This window comes from Mytilus edulis, chromosome 3 (genome assembly GCF_963676685.1).
Source record: "Mytilus edulis chromosome 3, xbMytEdul2.2, whole genome shotgun sequence".
NCBI lineage: Eukaryota > Metazoa > Mollusca > Bivalvia > Mytilida > Mytilidae > Mytilus > Mytilus edulis.
In genome coordinates, this window is record NC_092346.1 from 63,544,998 (window position 1) to 63,564,214 (window position 19,217).

The 19,217-nt window shown below is 31.0% G+C and overlaps 1 protein-coding gene across 2 annotated transcripts in view; it reads left to right on the forward strand.

Annotated features, from left to right (window-relative positions):
* LOC139514431 (poly [ADP-ribose] polymerase tankyrase-like) overlaps positions 1-19,217 on the forward strand; it is a 70,607-nt gene that overhangs the window by 22,866 nt on the left and 28,524 nt on the right. For both annotated transcript variants that reach the window (XM_071303702.1, XM_071303701.1), the window contains exons 15-31: positions 715-824; positions 3,944-4,056; positions 4,975-5,131; positions 5,412-5,623; positions 6,238-6,337; positions 8,596-8,717; positions 9,442-9,492; positions 9,966-10,097; positions 12,460-12,609; positions 13,024-13,254; positions 14,316-14,481; positions 14,722-14,900; positions 15,941-16,035; positions 16,420-16,529; positions 17,361-17,595; positions 18,193-18,352; positions 18,935-19,011. In XM_071303702.1, coding sequence (XP_071159803.1) covers positions 715-824; positions 3,944-4,056; positions 4,975-5,131; positions 5,412-5,623; positions 6,238-6,337; positions 8,596-8,717; positions 9,442-9,492; positions 9,966-10,097; positions 12,460-12,609; positions 13,024-13,254; positions 14,316-14,481; positions 14,722-14,900; positions 15,941-16,035; positions 16,420-16,529; positions 17,361-17,595; positions 18,193-18,352; positions 18,935-19,011 — 2,400 coding nt within the window. The remainder of the gene's footprint in view (positions 1-714; positions 825-3,943; positions 4,057-4,974; positions 5,132-5,411; positions 5,624-6,237; positions 6,338-8,595; positions 8,718-9,441; positions 9,493-9,965; positions 10,098-12,459; positions 12,610-13,023; positions 13,255-14,315; positions 14,482-14,721; positions 14,901-15,940; positions 16,036-16,419; positions 16,530-17,360; positions 17,596-18,192; positions 18,353-18,934; positions 19,012-19,217) is intronic.

Below are 19,217 nucleotides of genomic sequence, written 5' to 3' on the forward strand. Positions count from 1 at the left end.
ATGTCTGTCCTTCGATTATGCAACTCAAGAAAATATTCCAAAAAATGGGAAACAATTGTATCGAAAAGAGAAAATCGAGTGCACCTTTTTTATGTTAGGGTGTGTTTGAGATGAATATTTTGTCTTGAAAATGTACAAAACAAGAGTATTTGATACATCATCTCGCTTCAGACTCTATCATTTTATATAACAAAGCTACAGGTTGACTTTATAACATAAAAAAATCACAGTACTAAAAGATGAAATATAGGGGTCAAGTGAAATACCTATCCAGTGGATCACAAAATCAGAGTAGGTGTGTTCGAATAGCTATTTTACTAAAAGTGCTTGACGACAGTCTTTAAGTTGGATCTCTGAAAAAAAAATTGTCTTCCGTTTCTACGATTGTGAAAATGAACTGGCGTAATAGGAAGATAATTTCGACGAAGTAGAATCCTGTCTGTATTGTATATTTACAGGTAAGGAAACATGTGAGAATATGTATCATGTGATGTTTTAAAATTTAGTGTCCTTAACCTCCAACATAACGTCCAATAAAACTTAAGTATGATGTATACAAGCTGAAGCCCCGCCTATCTTAATTAGCATGCTTGAGCAAACATTGATACAAACAAAGCAAGCAAGCCAAACAAAGATTTGTCTTGCTAGCATTAATGTAAAAGCTGTAATGATTCTTTGTAATAATTGTTTCTATTGTAATGTTGTTTTTTGTAGAGGTGCTAGTCCATATGATGTAACCAGGAGAAAGTGTTCACCATTGTTTTATGCTTGTACAGCCAGAAGGGCTGAAAATGCTGACTTACTTCTCAAGAGGGCAAAGACAGGTATCTATCAGTTACTTTTAATACAAGCGTTTTTGGTGAGCCTTTTAACTTCGGCGGTGGCGGCAGCCACAAATATTCACTCTGGTTAAAGTTTTTGAAATTTTAATAACTTTTTTAAACTATCCTGGATTTGTACCAAACTTGGACAAAAGCTTGTTTGTGATCATAAGATAGTAACGAAGTAAATTTTGTAAAAAAAAAATCCACTTTTTTCCGTATTTTACTTATAAAGGGACTTAGTTTTTCTGCCAGGAAACAATACATTTACTCTGAGGTTAAAGTTTTTAAAATTTAAATAACTTTCTAATACTATCCTGGATTTGTACCAAACTTGGACAGAAGCTTGTTTATGATCAAAAGCTAGTATCTAGAATAAAATTTTGTTAAATTTTTTTACCTGTTTATCCGTATTTTACTTGAAATGGACTTAGTTTTTTTCCAGTTAATATTAAATACTGTCTGCAGTTTTTAAAACATTTATTAGATTCATAAACTATCCTTGATTTTTACCAAACTTGGACAGAAGCGTCTCAAAATCATTTTTTGTTGAGCCTGTGATTAACAGCAAAAAAGGTGAGACACTGAGTTCTGCGGAACCCTTTTGATTTTTTTTTTAATTGAAAACACTACCAGGTCAATGAATGGTAGTTATATATTCATTACCTAATGCAAATATCATGTTCACATCTGTAAAAGAAACTTTTTATACGACCGCAAATTTTGAAAAAATTTTCGTCGTATATTGCTATCACGTTGGCGTCTGCGTCGTCGTCGTCGTCGTCGTCGTCGTCCGTCGTCCGAATACTTTTAGTTTTCGCACTCTAACTTTAGTAAAAGTGAATAGAAATCTATGAAATTTTAACACAAGGTTTATGACCATAAAAGGAAGGTTGGTATTGATTTTGGGAGTTTTGGTCCCAACATTTTAGGAATAAGGGGCCAAAAAGGGCCCAAATAAGCATTTTCTTGGTTTTCGCACCGTAACTTTAGTTTAAGTTAATAGAAATCTATGAAATTTTGACACAAGGTTTATGACCACAAAAGAAAGATTGGGATTGATTTTGGGAGTTTTGGTTTCAATAGTTTAGGAATAAGGGGCCAATAAAGGGCCCAAATAAGCATTTTTCTTGGTTTTTGCACAATAACCTTAGGTTAAGTAAATGGAAATCTATGAAATTTAAACACAATGTTTATGACCACAAAAGGAAGGTTGGTATTTATTTTGGGAGTTTAGGACCCAACAGATTAGGAATTAGGGGCCAAAAAGGGACCCAAATAAGCATTTTTCTTGGTTTTCGCACTATAATGTTAGTATAAGTAAATACAAATCTATGAAATTTAAACACAAGGCTTATGACCATAAAAGGAAGGTTGGTATTGATTTTGGGAGTTTTGGTCCCAACAGTTTAGGAAAAAGGGGCCCAAAGGGTCCAAAATTAAACTTTGTTTGATTTCATCAAAATTGAATAATTGGGGTTCTTTGATATGCCGAATCTAACTGTATATGTAGATTCTCAACTTTTGGTCCCGTTTTCAAATTGGTCTACATTAAGGTCCAAAGGGTCCAAAATTAAACTTAGTTTGATTTTGACAAAAAATGAATCGGTTGGGTTCTTTGATATGTTGAATCTAAAAATGTACTTAGATTCTTGATTATTGAAGTTTTTTTGGTCCAGTTTTCAAATTGGTCTACATTAAGGTCCAAAGGGTCCAAAATTAAACTTTGTTTGATTTCATCAAAAATTGAATCCTTGGGGTTCTTTGATATGCCAAATCTAACTGTGTATGTAGATTCTTCATTTTTGGTCCTGTTTTCAAATTTCAAATTCTACATTAAAGTCCAAAGGGTCCAAAATTAAACTAAGTTTGATTTTAACAAAAATTGAATTCTTGGGCCTCTTTGATATGCTGAATCTAAACATGTACTTAGATTTTTGATTATGGGCCCAGTTTTCAAGTTGGTCCAAATCAGGATCTAAAATTATTATATTAAGTATTGTGCAATAGCAAGTCTTTTCAATTGCACAGTATTGTGCAATGGCAAGAAATATCTAATTGCACAATATTGTGAAATAGCAAATTTTTTTTTAATTAGAGTTATCTTTCTTTGTCCAGAATAGTAAGCAAGAAATATCCTATTTGTGCAATAGCAAGAATTTTTTTTAATTGGAGTTATCTTTCTTTGTCCAGAATCAACTTAAATCTTTGTTATATACAATATACAATGTATATACACTTTTTACTACCAACTGATAAATTTAAATAATCTTTACCATTCAGTGATAACAAGCAGTTTTTTTACATCTTAATATTTTATGATGTATTTAAATGAGTAGTTATTGTTGCAAACTCCATTAGAAATTTGAATTGATATCAGTTTTGAAAAAGGGAAACGGGGATGTGAAAAAAAAGGGGGGGGGGGGGGGGTTAAATTTTTCTCATTTCAGATTTCATAAATAAAAAGAAAATTTCTTCAAACATTTTTTTGAGAGGATTAATATTCAACGGCATAGTGATTTGCTCAAAGGCAAAAAAAAACCTTTTAAGTTCATTAGACCACATTCATTCTGTGTCAGAAACCTATGCTGTGTCAACTATTTAATTTTAGATTTAAAAAGTTTGAAGAAGAAATCTTTAATTGATTTGTAAAATCTTGGCATTTGTTTTGTGTAAAAAAAACCCATGTAATGCCAAAAATTTGATCACAATCCAAATTCAGAGCTGTATCATGCTTGAATGTTTTGTCCATACTTGCCCCAACTGTTCAGGGTTCGACCTCTGCGGTCGTATAAAGCTGCGCCCTGCGGAGCACCTGGTTTAAAATTTTAATTGTACTGGTAGAAGTGCTGATGAGCATCAATCAATGAATAAATAGAATGACATGAGATTTGTCCTACTTTTTTATAGACGTATTTACACTTGTATGCAAATTTGTCCGTCATTACGTAAAATCACACAGGTTCCTGTAAACTTTGACATCATAATTTAAAATATTTGACGTCCCAATTTAAAAGTGATCGTTGCTTGACGTCAAAAGGTGATTCGGAGTAGACCTAAGGTCATTCGGAGGCAAGATTCAGCTAAATACCAAAAGTGTAAATAAGTTTATTGGTTTACAGACAAGGGAGGTGCTGGAGATGTGTTCACAGAAAAGTTTGGTGTTGGTGGTATAAACAGACCAAACTGGGAGTCCATTTGTCCAATACATGTAGCAGCAGAAGGAGGAGATACGGTTAGTATATTACAACAGTAAACAAGGATTAAAACGCAGAAAATCTAGAAGTCAAACACAGAAAACATGTATGAAAACTCAGGAAACAAGTATGAAAACACAGAAAACATGTATTAAAACCCAGAAAGCATGTATTAAAACCCAGAAAACAAGTACTAGAGCACAGAAAACAAGGAATACAAATGAAAATCTTAATTTCAAATGAAAGAACTGAGAGTCTTTGAGTCATTAAATTTCATTATATAGCTTCAACTAATGAAAAAAAAAAATTGGCAAGTCAATCATACAAACCAAAATAGAAGATAATAATCTGTACAACTCATTCAAAATTTTATTTTGGTTTGAAATATCTCTGATTATTATACCCCACCTTAAGAAGTATCTGGGAGTGATACATCAATTTTTACCAGTCTGTCCGTCAGTCAGTCCACTCATTTTCATTTTTAGATGCTAACTTAAACACTTTTACTTCCTGTTGGAAGTTTTCTTGAATATATGATAACATTGAGATTAGAATTCCTCATGGTATTAAGGTCACCACTCACCACGTTAAAGGTCAAGCTTAAACTTTCTAAAATTAGTCCAAAACCTGTGCAAATTAATGCTAAATAATGTACTACACACTATTTTAGATATATTTTCACATTAAATGAGATCAGATTCCTATTGATTTTGAGAACAATACTTCAAAAGTCATATGTCATTGGTTAATAGAAATAAGCCTGAATTTGTTCTGAAAATTAGTTACCAGATACTAAATCTAAGTTTCATGAATCTATGGTCAGGGTCATGTTAACATTAAAACAGATAAGATTGGTCTTTCAAAGAATCCATGTTTTAGAATAGAATATTGTATCCTTAATACTAAGATTGCTATTACTGTTCATTTTACTTATGACCACTGTGTATTTTTTTCAGGACCTCTTGAAAATACTTCTAAAGCATGGTGTAGATGTAAACAAATCTTTATCAGCAAGTAAAGGCAAACTATCACCATTAATGATAGCAGCTAGTAAAGGAAATCTGGAAATGGTTAGATTATTGGTTCAAAATGGTGCTGTGATTGAACAATTAGGTGAGAAAATTGCATACAAATTAGAATTCATGATAGTAGTTGTCTGATAGAATTTGAAGAAGTTTTAGTGTCATCTAATTAATAGTAGTGGATGCTTTTTATGACCTGCTCATATGTCTGATCCATATGTTGTCTTTTCATCGTAGCCTTTCTTTAAATCCCAAACTTACTCTTACTGTCATAACTTAAATGCCTGTAACAATACACTTTAAACATACTGATTGATAAGCTTATTTTGACATCATCCTGACTTTATATTATCTTCTATTTGTTTAATCAGATAAATACAAGAGAACAGCTTTAACCCATGCAGTAATGAATGGTAGTGTTACAGTAGCCTCCTACTTGTTATATCTTGGTTCTGACCCTAACCATGCTGATAGTTCTGGTAATACACTGGTACATTATGCTGCAGCCTATGGATGGTACTTTGTTCTAAAGCTACTGGTCAATGAAGGTGGTGCAGATCCTAAAATAGCAAATGATTGGAAGGTAAAGGTCTTTCTTAAAAAAATACATTAGTAAAAAGAAAGAATTGAAATGAGAAAGAAATGGTAGTTTTATACTAGATGGTAATTGTTTTTTAATTCCTCGTAATTTATTTTTTACAATTATCACTGTAATAAATGGCTTTGTAGACTTTCAACAAATTTAAATTTACATCACAACAGAACAGAAAAGTACTGATGCATTGCAGTGCATGTTAAATGATCGTTATTTATATCACTACACTGTCAGCCTCATTATATGAGCATTCTTACAATGTAAATAAGTAACTGTTGGTATAGGTCACTGAGACAGTAACCCAACAACATATAAAACTAAGGTAATTGAAAGAAAGGTATGAAGAGTATATCAAAATATGGCTTTCCTGAAGATACTAATTGTCAATGTTGTAAATCAAGTCAATATAACACTGATGTATAAAGCATTTAACAAAAACAAAAATGAAATTACAATATCTAATTCAGCTTCATAGCAGTCTGGGGTTAAAAAAAAAGATGTCTTTTTTGCTAAAACTGAAATGTTGAACTCTGTTGCATATACTTTTATAGTAATATCAATTTTAGTGACATTCAAAGATTTATTGTAATATATAATTATAGTTGACCCCAGTGGGTGTTGCCTTTATGAAAGGTCACATGGGATTTGTAGACTTTCTGTTGAAGATGCCAGGTGTGGATATCAATTTCAAAAATGATACAGGTAACTAAATTATAATTACTTTTTAGCTCACCTGGCCCGAAGGGCCAAGTGAGCTATTCCCATCACTTTGCGTCCGGCGTCTGTCGTCGTCCGTCGTCGTCCGTCGTCCGTCGTCGTCCGTCGTCGTTAACTTTTACAAAAATCTTCTCCTCTGAAACTACTGGGCCAAATCAAACCAAACTTGGCCACAATCATCATTGGGGTATCTAGTTTAAAAAATGTGTGGCGTGACCCGGTCAACCAACCAAGATGGCCGCCACAGCTAAAAATAGAACATAGGGGTAAAATGCAGTTTTTGGCTTATAACTCAAAAACCAAAGCATTTAGAGCAAATCTGACATGGGGTAAAAATGTTTATCAGGTCAAGATCTATCTGCCCTGAAATTTTCAGATGAATCGGTCAATCGGTTGTTGGGTTGCTGCCCCTGAATTGGTAATTTTGAGGAAATTTTGCTGTTTTTGGTTATTATCTTGAATATTATTATAGATAGAGGTAAACTGTAAACAGCAATAATGTTCAGCAAAGTAAGATCTACAAATAAGTCAACATGACCAAAATGGTCAGTTGACCCGTTTAGGAGTTATTGCCCTTTATAGTCAATTTTTAACCATTTTTCGTTAATTAAAGTAATCTTTTACAAAAATCTTCTCCTCTGAAACTACTGGGCCAAATTAATCCAAACTTGGCCACAATCATCTTTGGGGTATCTAATTTAAAAAATGTGTGGCATGAATTGGTCAACCAACCAAGATGGCCGCCACGGCTAAAAATAGAACAAAGGGGTAAAATGCAGTTTTTGGCTTGTAACTCAAAAACCAAAGCATTTTGAGGAAATCTGACATGGGATAAAAATGTTTATCAGGTCAAGATCTATCTGCCCTGAAATTTTCAGATGAATCGGTCAATCGGTTGTTGGGTTGCTGCCCCTGAATTGGTAATTTTGAGGAAATTTTGCTGTTTTTGGTTATTATCTTGAATATTATTATAGATAGAGATAAACTGTAAACAGCAATAATGTTCAGCAAAGTAAGATCTACAAATAAGTCAACATGACCAAAATGGTCAGTTGACCCGTTTAGGAGTTATTGCCCTTTATAGTCAATTTTTAACCATTTTTCGTAAATTAAAGTAATCTTTTACAAAAATCTTCTCCTCTGAAACTACTGGGCCAAATTAATCCAAACTTGGCCACAATCATCTTTGGGGTATCTAGTTTAAAAAATGTGTGGCATGACCTGGTCAACCAACCAAGATGGCCGCCACCGCTAAAAATAGAACATAGGGGTAAAATGCAGTTTTTGGCTTATAACTCAAAAACCAAAGCATTTTGAGGAAATCTGACATGGAATAAAAATGTTTATCAGGTCAAGATCTATCTGCCCTGAAATTTTCAGATGAATCGGTCAATCGGTTGTTGGGTTGCTGCCCCTGAGTTGGTAATTTTGAGGAAATTTTGCTGTTTTTGGTTATTATTTTGAATATTATTATAGATAGAGATAAATTGTAAACAGCAATAATGTTCAGCAAAGTAAGATCTACAAATAAGTCAACATGACCAAAATGGTCAGTTGACCCCTTAAGGAGTTATTGCCCTTTATAGTCAATTTTTAACAATTTTCATTAATTTGGTAAATTTATGTAAATTTTTACCAAATATAGTTCTCTGTTACTAATGGGCAAAGTTCATTATAGATATAATTGTAAGAAGCAAAATCGTTCAGTAAAGAAAGAACTTCAAACACATCACCATCACCAAAATACAATTTTGTCATGAATCCATTTGTGTCCTTTGTTTAATATGCACATAGACCAAGGTGAGCGACACAGGCTCTTTAGAGCCTCTAGTTATAATTCTTCTTATTTGAAATGTATAAAAACCCACTCATAGCAATAATAAGAATGATTTGTGATTATCTATTTGCTTCCAGTGACTTAAAGGACTTAATAGATAGATCACCTTTATTGTGTGGAAATTATTATAAGCCATTTCTTGTTAAAGAAAATATATATTTAATAGAATAATTTGTTACAAGGACCTAGGGGCATCAACAGTAACTAATATATTTTTTCTCACTGAATATTTTTATAAAAAAATATATATTTATCAAATTCACAGTTTTCTTAGATGTAGCATTTAACAGCTTCTGTACTAGATTTTTCACTATGTCTGAAGAAGAGTTATGAATTTTGTTATTAATGTCTTTCATGAAAGAATTGATATAATATGATTTGTTTATTATTTATAATAATATTACAGGAATGACATTAATGAGTATAGCCTGTAGTAGTGCTTTACAGAAAGGTTTAGAGGATCAAGTTGTTTATCTGTTAAAGAAAGGAGGAGATCCCACAATCACTGATGTTAATGGCTTTAATGCTGTGAGTTTTTTTATTGATGTATACACATAATTTTGTCAGATTTTGAGGAACTTTTGTGATGTCTTTTACTGATGGTCCCTTCGACATATCCATACTTGCAGGGGAAAAAAACAAATTGACTCAAGTAAAAGATTGATTGTTTTGTACACAGAATCATTGATGAAATCTGTCTTCCTGTTGCCACATTCATTACTTCATTTTTAGCTGAATTACAATTCAAGCAATAGAAACACTAATCATATGCATAATCTATCTCAAACAAGATATATCTGCCTGCTGTATGTACATAACAGTTTAAAACCCTACATGTTCAATTAACATTAACAAAATAGAATAAAATGTGCAATGCTGTATGAGTTTATGTATCCTAAGAATAGCAACATGTCAATGAAAACATTTAATATAAGAATAAGGAGATGTGGTATACGTGCCAATTAAACAATCATCCAGCAGAGTTCAAACAATGTTGAAGTAAGCAATGAGAGGTCACTGTTCATGGCCTTATTTATAACAATTTAATTCAAAGCACATACATCTAATTGAGATATTTTTGAATAACTTTTGCTGATATGGAAACTAAAAGAAAAGGTTTTAACAAGTTGGAAAAAATATCTAATAATAAACCAATGTCACTTGATATATGTAGATAAGGTAGGTTTAATGCTAAAACACTTCTTGGTAATATAGTATTATTTTGTATTGATTATGAGATATTTTTTTCCAGTTGCATCATTTGGCAGCAAATAAATTATCTGTTGGATATTGTTCTAAAGAGGTATGTAACTACTGGACTGTATTCAATTTCCTTAAGGACTGTTCAATATTTAAATGCAGGAGGGGGTGAAAGACACTCAAATTAATAAATTGTGGGAGGATACATTTTCTTTACAATTTTGTTAGAATTAGAAGTAAAAGGAAAATTTAATATTATGGGTGGTTGGAGTCTAAAAAATGATTTATAAAAAGACTTTTAGCCTTAAGCTATATAATTAATTTGATGATGTAAGTAAATTTTCCCCATGTTGTACCGTAACTTCAGTATGCTTGAAACTGTGCATAATTATTGCAATTGGTGAGTATAACCCAATATTTGATTAAAAGAAAATTCTGATATGTTATTCCAGAGGTATTGGACTTTGACTGTCTGAAAAATAAAAGACATTTTTATAATGTCATGCAGAAGCTCAAGTAGGCTTTGATTACATTTTTTGCATCTTTTATTTTCTAAACTGAACTGTGTTTTTTCAGGAGGCACAGAAAATTGTGAATGAAAAAATGGACCTTACAGTTAAAATAGCTCAATTATTAATTGATGCTGGATGTAAACCTACCCATAAAACAGACAATAGACAGACTGCTATTACTCTAGCCATAGTGCAGGTAGCGTAGACATTTTGATAAATATCTCATATTATGTTATCCCAAATTATGCTTTAATTTTATATGAAGCAGACTTGGGGCCAATTACATTGAAATGTAATTAATTAAATTACGCATTACATTGTAAAAATGATCAATTACACTAATTACACATTACACAGTTTTTGAAATGTGATTAATTAAATTACAATTACTTTACTAAAGTAATTAATTAAATTACACATTACATTTCATCAAAATATTTTTTAGCAATATTATACATATATAATTTAATTTTGGATGTAACATGTCTTCTGATTGGCTGACGTTATTTTGTTATGAGCCCATAGACATAATTTAGTCATGTGACCGTGACGTCATCAACGTTTTTTCATGGTTTTCTAAGGTTTAAAATGGAATTTAGAATTAAATTATAAGAAATGACTGTAATATTTTTTCTGTCTATTCGAAATAACATAAGAAATGTGGTGCACACTGTTAAATAACCCGCTACGCGCGTTATTCAGTGTGCACCACATTTTTTATGTTATTTCTTCATAGACAGAAAAAATATTACAGCCATTCCTTAAATATATATATAATGCATGTGTTAAATATTTATGATAGCATAGTTTAAGGGTTGCATTTGATAACCATTAGAAATTTTAATGTTTTGTCATTCAGTCTGCATCTCTCTGGTCAGAACACTTAGGCAACAATTCTAAATAGTCTTTCGACAGGAGCTAATGTGGCAGACATTGCTTGATCAGAACGTGGAAGTACATGTACTAGTATTATACTTCCATGATCAGAAAATGTGTTGATAGGAGAGATAATTTTGTTCCTATAAACTTGCCAATACATTAAGGGGTATTTTGACATCTCAGAAATGAAGTCATTTAAATTAAACATAATATAAATAAAGAAATCATGAATAAATTAAGATTTTTTTTTTTAACTTTAAAAATATGAAAAAGTATGTTTGTTACAATATTGAAAATATTTTTAGTACATACAATGTATATATTGTCTAAAGATTAGCAATATTTTGCTAATTAGATCAAATACATGTAATAGTGGCATTGTCTCTGGACATTTTACTCTGAATAATTGCTGTTTGTTTTTACAGCTATTAATTTTTATTTCTATAATCCTTTTGTGTATACTAATTTGACAAAATGATTGTGTACAGTGATTTTAAATTCTAAATGAACTGTCTAAGAAAGATTTTTCACACATTTTTTTGTTTAACAAGGTGATTAATAACTTATCAATCTATTTATTTCTAAAAACTGAACAACACTAATATGATTCTCACATTTTGTTTAAATTATAAGGCTATTCAGAAAAAAGTTCTGTAGGTCAAATAAAAACTTCAGAATAAATTACAGACTTCAAATATTAAAAAAGTATGTGATATCAATATTGAAAAATAAATATAATTTTACAAATTATATTATTAAACATAAATCCTTATCATTAACACCATAAAAGTACATGTAATTGAAATGTAATTCAAAAGTAATTGAGCATTACATGCTTTTTTCATTGTAATTAATTAAATATCAATACATGTAATTAAAAAAATGCTACATTACACATTACATTCAGTTACATGGAAAATTGTAATGCATTACACTTAATTACCATTACATTTTCAATTACCCCATCCCTGATCTGAAGTATATGGTATTTGAGAATTCGAAGTAAGAAGACATAATACAATGTTGTTTTGTATGTCGCTAATCTGTGTAGCCTAATAATGTATTTCGACCTATTTGGTATTCTCTCCATCTGTTGAGACTTTCATTAACCGGTTTGTTCTAGAAAGTATTTTCATGTCTCGGTTTCCAAAATCCTATACTTGTCTCTGTGTGATGACAAGCTGATGTGACACTACAAAAATCCTACAATATACTTAATGTAGCTTTTATATAGAACTTCTGTACTTGCAAAACAAAACAAAACGCTGGGTAAATTTTTACTGTAGCTTTAACTTTCATCAAGCAAAAGTAAAATGCAAACAAAGCATTCAGTAAAAGATTTTGACCAATGAAGAACTGAGATGAATAAAAATAATCAACAGGTCAGAAAAGGGATAAATTGAGTAAGAATTAGAGAAATGTTGTCAGCATAACTTTGACACCACTATACAAATGAAAGGTGCTGCATCAAAATTAATGAGTTAAAAGGATAAGAACATCTTCATTGTAGGTATATATTTTCTAAATTTATTTGCAACTGCATAATAAAGTTTTATGATTACTTTTTATAGACTAACAGATGTATATTGTTTCAACTTATTAATTTGGGAGAAAAGCATGTATTTAATGATTTTTTTTTATAAATTATCATGACTTATTATTAATTCACTCTTTTGCAGGCCAATATAAAATTAATTACATATTTGGTGGAGAAAGGAGGAGCTATATCAGCCGAGAAGAATCAACAGGGAGATAACCCACTTCATCTGTTAGCTAAGATGTGTATGAAAAATGATATGGCTACATTGGTTAAAACACTCAATACAGAGGTATGACAAATAGTGAAATGATCAATTATGATGGATCTAAGCTTAATATTAATATGAAATTATTTGATTTGGACACTAAATAGGAACTTGCATTTCAATATATCAAAATTGAGACGAATGTGAAGCAAAATATTACTACATTTTCAATATAAAGAATTATTTAAAAAAAAAAAATATGAAATTAGATAATTAAAAATTAGATTGAATACAACACAGAATGAAATGTTTCAAAATTCTTTAAAACTTATTTACTATTCAGCTTTCAACGGTGAAAATGTTTTTGAAATATGCAGGAATATAGCATATCGATGCCAGTGACTATCAGTCAGACTTGAAAACATTTAACATGGCTAATTTAGTTCTATCTTTATAATAGTGAGAATGTTGCTTTTAATTGACTGAAATTGTTTTCAGAATGTTTCAGTAGAAATTAAAGAGAATGGCCTGACAGAAAAGATGGAGGTTGATGGTGACAATGATAAAGCTTTAGACTTGAGAGCACCAGAAAATAATGTTCCAAAACCTTCCCTGAAGAAAGAAATGTCTAAAGCACGACCAGAATATATGAAACTGATGTCGTCGGATGTAAACCATAATGGTTTTACTCCATTATTGGTTGCTTGTGAACAGTATGCTACATTTAAGGTATAATTCAAATTATTTTCCATAAGCAAGTTGTTAAGTTTAAGAAGTAAATTTGACATAGGTGGCAGGAAAAAATTTGAGTACAGTTATTGCTAAATTAACTGATAAACAAGTGAGCAATACTGTGGACTCATCATTATTCGTTGGATACCAATTTTCGTGGGTTTTGTGGGTACAGGTGAACCACAAATTTAAAAGTTCAACGAAGTACAAATTTCTATAAAGTTGTATCCAAACTTTGGCAGAACCACGAAATCACATATCCAAGAAACTGCAAGGTTTCCGCAATCCACAAAAATTGATACCCACGAAAACAAATAATCCACAGTAGTATATATAAAAAAGAAGATGCGGTATGATTGCCAATGAAACAACTATCCACAAAAGACCAAAATGACACAGACATTAACAACTATAGGTCACCGTACGGCCTTCAACAATGAGCAAAGCCCATACCGCATAGTCAGCTATAATAGGCCCCGATAAGACAATGTAAAACAATTCAAACGAGAAAACAAACGGCCTTATTTATGTAAAAAAATGAATGAAAAACAAATATGGAGCACATAGACATATGTCAGTTATTAGTAATACCTTACCTCTATAAAAAATCAATATCTGTTCCAAAGGCTGACATGAGGTAAACAGATCAAAGCATCAGTAGTTATCCGGGGAATACACATAGCTTAAATGTACCAATAACATAACTTGAGTTGTCTTAGAAACTTATTGTGAAAGAAATATAGCATCCTTTTTACCAACAGACTATTTGATCAGGGTTACTCCAAAATTCCTGTCTCATCTTTTTTTTTATCCAAGTACTGTAGCAGTGACTGGAAATACATGAAATATTTGCCCCTTTGCATTTGACAAATTAGATATTTCTTTAAACTTTTATCTAAGGGCTTCTTTACTTATTATATTGGTTAAACTTCAATGAGACTACAACTCAACAACTGTCTTTTCCTCTATTTTAAAATGTTGAAGAAAAAGATCTGCATTAAAATCCTCAATTTTGGAGATATTTGATGATGGAGTAAATATTTTGCTTTTCATTGAAGAAGGATAAAATGGACAATGAAGAATTTCAAGCAGCTCTGAAGAATGGCAGGGACTTTATTAAGGCTGTTTTAAATCTCTCAGGTGCAAATCCATCACAGACTGTTCAGAAGAAATATTTTGAAGGTCTGGAACCAGAAAATGAATCACAGAAATATACATCTTATGGTAAATGCAATACTATACCACATTTATCTTGACATCCATAATGGCTCTTTGTTTTAAGAAGTTGACCTTATATTATCCATTATATATTTTTCTTTCGCTTTTAAAACATAAAATGAGGTCACAAGAGGAAATGCAATGCAACTAATTGAAATATCCAAATATGGGTTATATTGTGTAACTAAAAGAAAATGTAAAAACAACTCTTAGGTTGAAATGAGTTATGCTGATTGTATTTCACAGGCAAATATTCAGCTGTCCACTTCATGGTGAAAGCTTGTTCTGACATTAAAGAGGAAGGATGTAATGGAATAAACTTGATAATGAGTTACAAACCAGACTTAGAAGTCAAGAATTTATCAGGAGATACACCCTTGTCTTTAGCTGTTAAACTGAACAGTCTTTGTTCTGTAGAAATTCTGGTAAGACAAATTCCTCATTTATATCATAAATTTAAATATATGAAATACTATGTTCTTTACATTTTCATGCAAGAAGAAAGTCATTTTAAATCTGTATAATTATCCTCTCAAAATCAATGTTTAAAAGAGAGATATGTGTTAGTGAAACAGAAAACCAACAAAACATAAAATACCAAAAACAACAAGTTAATGTGGATCTGGACTATTCAACTGTGCATAATTTCACGCATGAATTACAATGCACACGAAAAGTATGTGTCGAAAATTCGATATTATTTTTTTAAAATATTTTGATTGATAAGAAGTGTTAAATCATTGTAGTTATGTCAATAAAAGAATATTATCGTTATTATGTGTATCAATGAAAGGCTCAAAATGACATTTCACCCATTTTCACCATTTTCACCATTTTCCCGCCAAAATTTGGATTTTTAGGCAAAATAAAAAAAAATTCCTTATTGGTGACCTGTTTTTTATTTGCTCATTCTTTGAAGCTATAATTCCGCTTTTTATATTACAGTTTTTGGACCAAGTGTCATAAAACTTTTTTTGATATTCCGATAAAAATATGTCAACACCTCTATTTTCCCTATCATTTCATTGAAAAATGGTCCCTTTTACATACCTGTTTAAAAGTAAAATTTTGAGCTTAAATGGTCCGTGACCCCCTATTTTTTTCGACCAATTTGATTCACTTTCTATAAAGAATAAAATAAAAAATACGGCACTTCTGATAGAAACTTCGAATAGGCCCGAGCCACCTTAATCAACAAAAGAAAAGTTTCTATACAATATTTCAAAATGCAGATCTCTCAAGAAGGTAATCAATGAAAAGTTTTATTGTGAGTTCCATTTCAGGATAAGACAGTTTTGTTGGTTAGCTTTGGAAATTCTTGAAAGGGATATTTACTCCTAATAAACATGCAGTTATCTGGCAGCTTATAATAGGATTAAACTCTTTTTTTCTAGAGGCTATTGACGTGTAAAATGAAAATCTTTATATTGTGCGCTTTCAGTTAAAAAAAATGATCTCATTACAGTTACAAGCTAAAGCCAACCCCAATGTGACGTATATTGTGGAGAAAGCTGCAGAGGACAAGATAGTAGAAGCTCCAATCTTACACTCTGCTACAAAGTGAGTACAAAACAATTATTAAGTTTCTAAAAGCTCTCATGAAGTTTGTTTAGTTTTTAAAAAAATCCCTTTTATGTTAAAAAAAATAGTTATAGAAGTGAAAACTTTTAACTTGAGCTTAAAGGTCATAAGAATTAGATATTTAGTTCTTAAACACCATCATCTAAGGAAAATCTACAAGTACTTACTATGACAGTTTAACTAATATCAATCTAATCCTTGAATTTGTATATGCATTTCTTTATTTTTTTGGGAAACAACTTTAAATTTAATGTCAGAAATAAGATGACACCCTGTCCCAGTATTTAAGCCGAAAATCATTAAAGTCATTTTAATATTCTATAAAATATATTTTGATATTAATGAATACTTGTAACATTGTAGATCTAAGTCAGTGGAAATAGTGGACAGACTGTTGGCCGCAGGAGCACAAGCAGATGGGAGAAATAGTAAAACAAAGAGAACATGTCTTCACATGGCTGTATCAGACAGAGGTAAGCTGGTATTGACTTTAGGGCTACAAAACAGATAAGAGGAAAACAAAGAAAGAAGGAAAGTATGTTTACAACAGTGTCAGATAGAGGTAGCCTTTGTTTGCAGCAGATTCAAAATTAAATGGGAAAAATTAAAACAAAGAGAAAACAACTGCTCCACACAAAGTCTTAGATATGAGTCTGTATTGTAAGCAGAGAGCAAGCAGATTTGAAAAATAATGAAATAAAGAGTAGATTAAAACAGTGTTACGACAAGGTCTTTGTGAAATGAGATGTACAAAGAGAACATGTTTGCTTAAGCCAGTGTCTAAAAAGAGTTAAGTCTGTATTAACAGCAAAGGTACATGGAAATAGAGGAAATAGCGATCCAAAGAGAATGTATCTACATCAACTAGTGTCCCAAAAATATAAGTCTATTTACTTTTTATAAAATAGCTCAATCAGGTTAAAGAAGTTGTTGTACATAGAGAAATTTTGGAACGATATATAGAAGATTACAAGATAAATTCTTGAAGAACTGTAAGATTATTTTATCAATACAAGTCATTGAAGTATATTGAAAAAAAAATTGAATGCTTTTAAAATCTTCAGATTACTGTGGATTCATTTATTTTTGTGGATATCAGTTTTTGTGGATTGAGGAAAGCTTGCTTTTTTGTGGATATTTGATTTCGTTGTTTTGCCAATCTCTGCATACAAAGCCTATTAAAAATTTATTATGCATTGCATATTAAAATTCATGGTTGACCTGTACTCACGAAAATTGGTATCCAACTAATAATAATGAATTCACAGTATGTTTATGCCTATATTTTGCTTTTCTTATTTTAGGAGATGAAGTTAAAGGAGTCCAAATAATGTCAAGCTTACTCAATTCTGGTGCTGATGTTAATGCTGCGGATTCAGAAAAGCGTTCAGCACTACATTTATCTGTGAATTCTAACAGTGGATCGTCAGATTCCAGTACAGATTATGAAGAAGTTCTTATTAAGAAAGGAGCTAATATCTTTCAGAAATGTAGTAGTAATAGAATGCCAATACATTATGTCTTTAAAAAGATTGTGTCGTAAGTTTACACAGCCTTTAAAAAAACTGAGTGAAAATGACTAAATTATAAGAGGAAAGCTTTGTAGGTTGTGAGAAATCAATGTGATTAGATAACAGAGGAATGGTGATCAATAAAGTGCTATAGATATTGATTTACATGATATAAGAATAAGGAAATGTTGTATGGTATACTGTCCACCAAATACAAATATGTAAATACCTACAGGTCAATATTATTGGCTTTAACCGTCAGCAAACTTATACTATAAAAGGCATACGGATAAAACATTTTAAAAGAGAAAAATCAGCATCCTGATTTCAGCATCCTGATTTAAGCTTATAACATTGAAGAAAAATGATTTATGCAAATAGCAATCATCAAAAACTACTGGACTAGAACTTCCAGACTTTTGTTCACATGTGTTTTCAAGTTCAGTTGCATTTCTGCTTCTATATATTGTAAATGCAGAAATCATTGTGTGCATTTGTTTTTGCGATTTTTGAAGAATTGACATAAAAGTGAGATTAAATATTATGATTTAAGAAAAAGTATTAGTTGATGCAATGTTTTAAAGGTTAGAAATTAAATTAACAAAGATTATTTGACATTTTATAGACCTGAACTAAAGACCCCAATAGATCCCATTGATTTGCTGAGTTTGTTAACTCGAACAATGAAGGACCAGCAGATTGATGACACAGACTGTAACCTCCAGACTCCCCTACATCTAGCAGCATATAGAGGGGCAACCATATGTTGTCTACATTTAATTAAGGTATATGTTGGTACATATCATAAATAGATGGTCAATAATTAGTTGTATTGCATAGCAATACAATATTTTCCACAGAAAGTAACCAAAAGTTAGCGTGCAATAAATTCTAATATTGCACTAGTGCAATAAATCGTCAAAATTCTTGACATCATCAATGACAAAATCTTAGTTTAAACCAATTTTTACATTCAAATATGATATTGCTATACAATAAAAGGGTTATTGCATGAATATTGGGGAATATTGTCCCTCGTAGAACATATATTGCACTCGCAAGCTCGTACAATATAAAATTCTACTCAGGACAATATTCCCCAATATTCATGCAATAACCCTATATTATAAATGTAGTTCTTGTATTCATGTGGTAACATATAAAAGGACAGCAAAATGATTTTATATCTTATTCAGGTTAATCTTAACAATTTAGTAATGGAAATTTACAATTCAAATTGAATGATGTTAAAAAGAAAAGAAATAAAGGTAACCAAAAATTCAATAAGTGATAATGCAAGACTTCATTATCGAGGTTTTAAACTATGTGAGTTGATATGTTTCATTATTTGACATCTTTTGTTACAGAGAAAAGCAGTTGTTGACAAAAAAGATATTGATGGAAATACACCATTGTCATTTGCAGTATCAAATAAGCATGACAGGTATAATAGTTTTATTGTTTGCAAAAGTATGAATTTTTCGAAATACTAAGGATTTTCTTATCCCAGGCACAACTTTTGGGAATTATGGGTCCTCAATGTTCTTAACTTTTTACTTGTTTGACTTTCTAACTATTTTGATCTGAGCGTCACTGACGAGTCTTATGTAGACAAAACGTGCATCTGGCATCTTAAAAATTATAAGCCTG